Source organism: Notothenia coriiceps, unplaced genomic scaffold, assembly GCF_000735185.1.
Source record: "Notothenia coriiceps isolate Sejong01 unplaced genomic scaffold, NC01 NC01_scaffold00006906, whole genome shotgun sequence".
Taxonomy (NCBI): Eukaryota; Metazoa; Chordata; class Actinopteri; order Perciformes; family Nototheniidae; genus Notothenia; species Notothenia coriiceps.
Genome location: NW_011339607.1, coordinates 25,658 through 32,021, shown reverse-complemented (window position 1 = coordinate 32,021; position 6,364 = coordinate 25,658). Strand labels below are relative to the sequence as shown.

General features: G+C 42.2%; 1 protein-coding gene across 1 annotated transcript in view; it reads left to right on the top strand.

The window, feature by feature from the left end:
* The first annotated feature begins 200 nt into the window (after positions 1 to 200).
* lrfn2b (leucine rich repeat and fibronectin type III domain containing 2b) overlaps positions 201 to 6,364 on the top strand; it is a 14,400-nt gene continuing 8,236 nt past the window's right edge. Inside the window, exon 1 of the mRNA XM_010769288.1 lies at positions 201 to 1,751. Within this exon, the coding sequence (XP_010767590.1) occupies positions 292 to 1,751 (1,460 nt within the window). The 5' untranslated portion in view covers positions 201 to 291. The remainder of the gene's footprint in view (positions 1,752 to 6,364) is intronic.

Genomic DNA, 6,364 nt, shown 5'->3' with positions numbered 1-6,364 from the left:
TGAACATGTTATTATTATGAACATGAGATTACTATTTTTAACACATTTTAAGAATGTTTTGTCCTTCCTAACATCATGCAATACCAAGATTGTACTCTTGGGGCATAGCTTTATTTTAAGCTGAGCCCTTGCATCAAGTTTTTTTTTAAATGTCATAAACGTGTTGACCTGATATTTCTTGCCCCTAAATACCTGATACAATGTTAGTATACTTAATGTCTTCATCAAGGAATGTTTCACATGAATGGTCTTTCAGGGGGGCACTGTTGAATGTATGATAACGTTTGAAAGATGATAACATTTGCAAATAATCCCTATAACTCATCTATCTCTGTTTTTGTGTTCCTCCCCCAGGCTCCTATGTATGACTCTACCATGGACCACATGATCTGGTGCCTGCTGGTCCTGGGAGCCACAGTGATGACCACCAATGCATGCCCCAAGTACTGTGTGTGCCAGAATCTGTCTGAATCCCTGGGGACATTGTGTCCCTCCAAAGGCCTTCTATTCGTGCCTCCGGACATTGACCAAGGCACGGTGGAGCTCCGTCTTGGAGGAAATTACATACTCCGCATCACGCAACAGGACTTTGCCAATATGACTGACCTGGTAGACCTGACCCTGTCCAGAAACACCATCAGTTACATTCAGCCCTTCTCTTTTGGGGACTTAGAAACACTGCGCTCACTTCATATGGATAACAATCGCTTGGTGGAGATGGGTCCCGATGACCTGCGAGGCTTGGTCAACCTGCAGCACTTCATCGTTAACAACAACCAGCTGAGACGCATCCATGACAAGGCCTTTGAGGACCTGGCACCCACCTTGGAGGATCTGGATCTCTCCTACAACAACCTGATGTCCCTGCCCTGGGACTCAGTCCGACTGATGATCAACCTGCACCAGCTCAGTCTGGACCACAACCTGTTGGACTTTATTCCAGAAGGAACCTTCACTGACCTGGAAAGACTTGCTAGATTGGACTTGACCTCCAATCGGTTGCAGAAGCTACCACCAGACCCCATTTTTGCCCGAGCCCAGGACTCAATGATCCTGACCACACCCTACGCTCCCCAGCTGTCTCTCAGTCTAGGCGGGAACCCGTTGCACTGCAACTGTGAGATGCTGTGGCTGCGGAGGCTTGAGAGAGACGATGACTTGGAAACGTGTGCCTCGCCTTCTGCCCTGAAGGGTCGTTACTTTTGGAACGTGAAGGAGGAGGAGTTTCTGTGTCAGCCACCTCTTATTACCCAGCACACCCACAGAATGCTGGTGTTGGAGGGCCAGACTGCTAGCCTAAGGTGCGAAGCAACTGGCGACCCTGCTCCTACCATCCACTGGATCTCCCCCGAGGATCGGCTGCTTGGAAACTCCTCCCGAACCGAGGTATACAGCAATGGAACCCTCAGCATCACCATCACCACCTCCAAGGACTTTGGCTCATTTACTTGCATTGCTGCTAATGTGGCAGGGGAGTCCACCGCCTCTGTGGAGGTATCCATCGTTCAGCTCCCCCACCTCAGCAACGGCACTGGGCAGCCATCAGCACCGAAGTCACGCCTCTCTGATATTACAGGGACCACAAGGATCAGCAAAGGGGCACCAAAGAGCCAACCAGAGAGGACTGTGACCGTCTCTGAGGTGACAGCAGTTTCCGCGCTGGTCACTTGGACAGTGAGCAAATCATCTCCCAAGGTGAAGATGTATCAGCTCCAGTACAACTGCTCTGATGATGAGGTCCTGATATACAGGTAAGCACTAGCATATTCTTCTAGGAATCTTTAAGTGAAACACAGCTTTTGTCAAGTGTCCCAGAAAGCCATGACAGTGTGAGAGTGAGTCAGCACAGACCCGGCGGAAGACACAAATCTGTGGGCGGGCATTTGATTAACAAGGGCGGGCCCAATGTAAAAATAATATTGGGCGGGGCACATCAGCTTATTGATCTTGCTGAATAATTATAGCCACATGCCCCCATCTGTACGTAACATGCTGTATGTGTGCCTGGAATTTCACTCAACGGAAAACGATACAGATGCCGACAGATTTTCGAAGTTCTCGGGCACTAGGTACGTGCAGAGGATGTTACAGAGGAAGGGGCTCAAATGAATAAAAGGGCACATTGGCGATTTTTCTTAATCATTTAATAAAAATATGCCTGTGACAGTGTTAAAGGAATATTGAAATGTTTGTATTTAAAACAAACCCATGACTAAGGTTGGTTCAAACACTGCTTTATAAGTTATTTAAAAATAAATGCAAAGAAATAAGTGTTTAAGTAAATACTCCTCACATGATAGCTATCTCAACTTTTACCTAACCGTCTGACTGACAGAAAGTCTGTACTGCTGACAGAAATGAGCTTTCTTTATTATTTAATTATTAACCGCGATTCACCAATTTGTGAGTTCTTAATTGTCAGTTTCCAGCTTTCAATGAGCCATGGGCCCCCCCTTGGTGCTAGGCCTGAGTCAGTATGCACAATGCAAGAACCCTTAAACTGAAAAAGCTAAAGGAAATTCTATCTATCTGGACTTGTGCTTTTCCTACAGTGTTATGGACAGTCTAGCAAATTACTGTCGAGCACCAAGCCTCAGTCAATGTTAGGAACCGACTGTTGTGCATAATGGAACAGCTGACAGTTATTATTCGACAATTAAAAAGGTGAATAGAAACAAAACCAATTTAGTGTAATCTAGATGTGTTAATAATAGTTAGAAGTTGTAGGAACTTGATGAAAGTATTCCAACCAAGTGGCCAAGAAATCCCTCCATTCAACTCAAGTTGAGTTTCACCTTTTTTCTTTTTTAAATGTGTACAGTTAAAATATTTTTTTTAGAAGCTGTCTGAAATGGTTAATTGGTCTAATCTCAAATTGCAGTTTACTTGTGCAATATAGAATCACAAAGCAGTAATTGGCAGTGGAACTAGATATTTTTTATTATATGTGACACCAATGTTATTGTCCAGCCTTGTTCAACGGTAGTGAAGCAACTATTGCTCCTCCTTCATCACCTTTTCATCATCAGATGTCTCCCTCACTAAGCACTCTGCTGTGCTATACACGGCTCCATTATGCTCAGCAGTCCAGAAACGGTGCAATTTCTAAGCCCAAGAGGCAGGGCTTTCTGTCAATCCAGCAGCATGTGATGAGGATGAAACCAGCCAGAAGAAATACAATTACTTAATGCCATTTAAATCTCTCTCAAAACTGTGGAAAGCAAGATATTTATAGCTGTAGCCGCAGGGCAGTGGCTACCCTCTTGTTGATTTCATTATGAAGCATTTTGTCCTTCTTGTTTCACTCCGATTATAAAGTAGCAAGAATGCTTTTCAGCCCTCCATGCCATTGCTGCATACAGTACAACTTGAGCAAATAGTAATCTATTTGATATATTGTTATGTTCTTGCTAATAACATTTCACTCAGGAGAGACGTGATGTATGGAATACATGTTTATTATCGGGTCACATTATATAAATGAACATGATGATGACAGTTTGTAGCAAGTGAATGAAATGGTGTTTTGGCGATTAGGCCCAGGTTTGGTAGGATGTCATTCGGGAAGGAAAGAACCGTTTCCGATGAACCCCCCTGGGTCTAGACACTGGTGGTGGTGATAAGTGGTTAGGTCCGGTTGGAAGGGAGAAGGTTGAGCTTGGCCCTGAGTTGGAAGCAGGAGGCGAAGGGGTGGAGGAGGGTTGCGCGTTGACACCTGGAAGACAGCTGATGGAAAAGGGGAGAGCATATATAGAGGGATTAACAGGTGCGATGATTAGGCTTGTGAATGGAGGGAAGTGATAGGTTAGCTGAGGAGTGGCGCTCCCTATCATTTAGTGAAGGGAGCGAGTATTGCCATGACGTGCAATACGAAGTGATAGGTCTTCCTGTCTGAACTTGCGCTGAGCTTCATTTTAAATTGAAATTCAAAATTATTAATATAAATAATAAGGCCCTATATTTTATTTTATTTTTTTAAAGCACACACTTATCAATATTTCTGTATATGTGCCAGTTTTAGTCAGCTGGTCAATTTTCAACTGCAGCATTTTGACGAGGTGTTTCACAGGTGTTGATCGACAAAAAGGCAGGACATTTACCGGTACATAACATGTAATTTAGCGACTAATCTAATGAAGCAACTTACACTAGAATGCCAATAGACATGCAAGTACAATGTGACATCAACAATATCCACTTCATAGTAAATGTAGGCATGCAATGATTTAAAAATACACAAATTAGAGCTATGATAGTCTTTGAAATGAAACTGTTTGTGTCAGGTTGTTCTGGCATACAGTCCTCTGTAGCGCCGCCAGAAGGGAGAAAACTGTACTGAAGAGAAAGTGAAAATATCAACCTTTCAACTGAACCTTTCTGAGCCCTACCGATGATGTCGATTGAAGAACATAATTTGAATATGAGACAGGCAAGCCAAACTAACAAGTCGTTGCTAACCCAGCCTAATCAATGACGTTATCAAAAGCTGCCTCCAACAAGAGAACATAAAGTGACAATGCTGCCATGAGAATGTGATTTCCTACTTAAATAAGGTAGTGTTATTTTCCTGTATGTATTTCTGAAAGCAGACAGAAATGTTTCACAGATGGATTCATGAAAGGTAAATTCAGTGGAGAGTAGTTATGTGGAGACAACTCTCAGTAAAAGTTAAGATAAGAATGGAAGTTTGGAAATAAGTCGCTGCTTGAATTAAAGGGATCCAGACAACTCATTTCAGTTGCATTATAATGTTGAGCACAGGAAGTTAGTCAGCAGTTTCCTCTTCAAACACTGGAGCCAGGGGACAATGTTATCACTGCTGCAGTTTCCATGACTGCTAAATTGTTACTGTTAAGGCCTGAGGTACCAAAAAACAGCACTTTGTTGCCAGGTTGAAAAGAAGGCTTTTTTTAAATCCCCAGAGCATTTACTATTCTCAGATATTCTAAAGTTTGTTTCTGCGATAGAATCAGATACGGGTTGAGTAATAACAAGTCTTTAAGTAGAAGTTTAAAGAGTCGTAGAATAACAACTTGAGTATGGGTTTACAAATTAGGTGAGAAGTCACAAACCTTAAGAGCAAGTATGCATTTTTTTCTTTTTCAAATCGAATAAAGTTGTAATTTTTGGGCCAGTTCAAACAGAGAGGTAGGGGAAAGGGGAGAAACATAAAAGGACATGGGTTAAGGCCGGATTCGAGCATGTGTCCGCTGCAGCAGCACTGAAAAAACTGAAAAGTTGACTTCAATTAAATGTATGATGTCAACAAATGTCACATAACTGTATAAGGTAATATTTTTTTATCAAACGGACTGAGCCCCAGTACATGGGCCATCACCTCAACAAAAGTGTGTTCAAATGTCATTTTGGCAAGAAACTTAAATATTTACCGTTTAATTAAATTCAAAGGAGATGTTTTCACAGCACAAACAACTGAAACAGAGAGGGGAAAGGATGCCATATTTAACTTCCTTACACTAGATTAACGTATTATACATCATTCAAACTACTAATTCCATAACCCTTTTTTTAATCAAAGCAAACATTAAAATGTAAATACATTGTTTATTTTTATTTAAATGGTGTCTTTTTATGTAAATAACAACCAGATTTGACAAAACAATGTAAAAGGACAACATTTAGAATTGTTTGCACAGACTTTGGGACAGCTAAAATTCTTGTTCGGGACAAAATAAGTTTGAAATAAAGTGTGGCTTAGGTTCAGGTCTGGTCCTAGGACTGATCATATAACTTTAGAGCGGCCATCGCACAAGAAAGCACAGTCCAGTAGCTAGGCAACCATCTCTCACACCAGTACACATGTGTAAATGTATTAATTGTTCTCTCTAAAATGTACTACATTAAAAGGTGGGGTAGGTAAGAATGGAGAAACCAGCTCGAGTGCGCGAGAATTTGAAAATACACTGCCGGAAAAGATCTGCCACTTCCTTACAGAGACCCTCCTCCAACACACACGAACGTGCACATGACCAATGAGGGCACGAGATAAGTTACACACAGATGCTGACAGGCAGGTAGGCCATCCAGTTATTTTATCCGGGCCGGCTCAGATGATTGGTCGTGCTTTTTACAGCGCTACGGCTTCCACAGATGACATTTTTTAATGTTTTTATTGTCAAAAGCCATTTCATTTATTCATTGCTATCGGGACAAAAGTGCATTTAGCGGTGATCGCACGTATGTTTGTTTCTCAACCATTGTTTGAGTTGACCTTTGAAGCTATTGAGAGTGGGACAATCCCGGTATCTCAGTTGGGAGGGCTATTCCACAATGAGCTGCCTTTAATGGAAAAGGACATTTTGTCCAAAAGTGGTCCGTCTGCGGTGGACTTCACAGTCTCCGT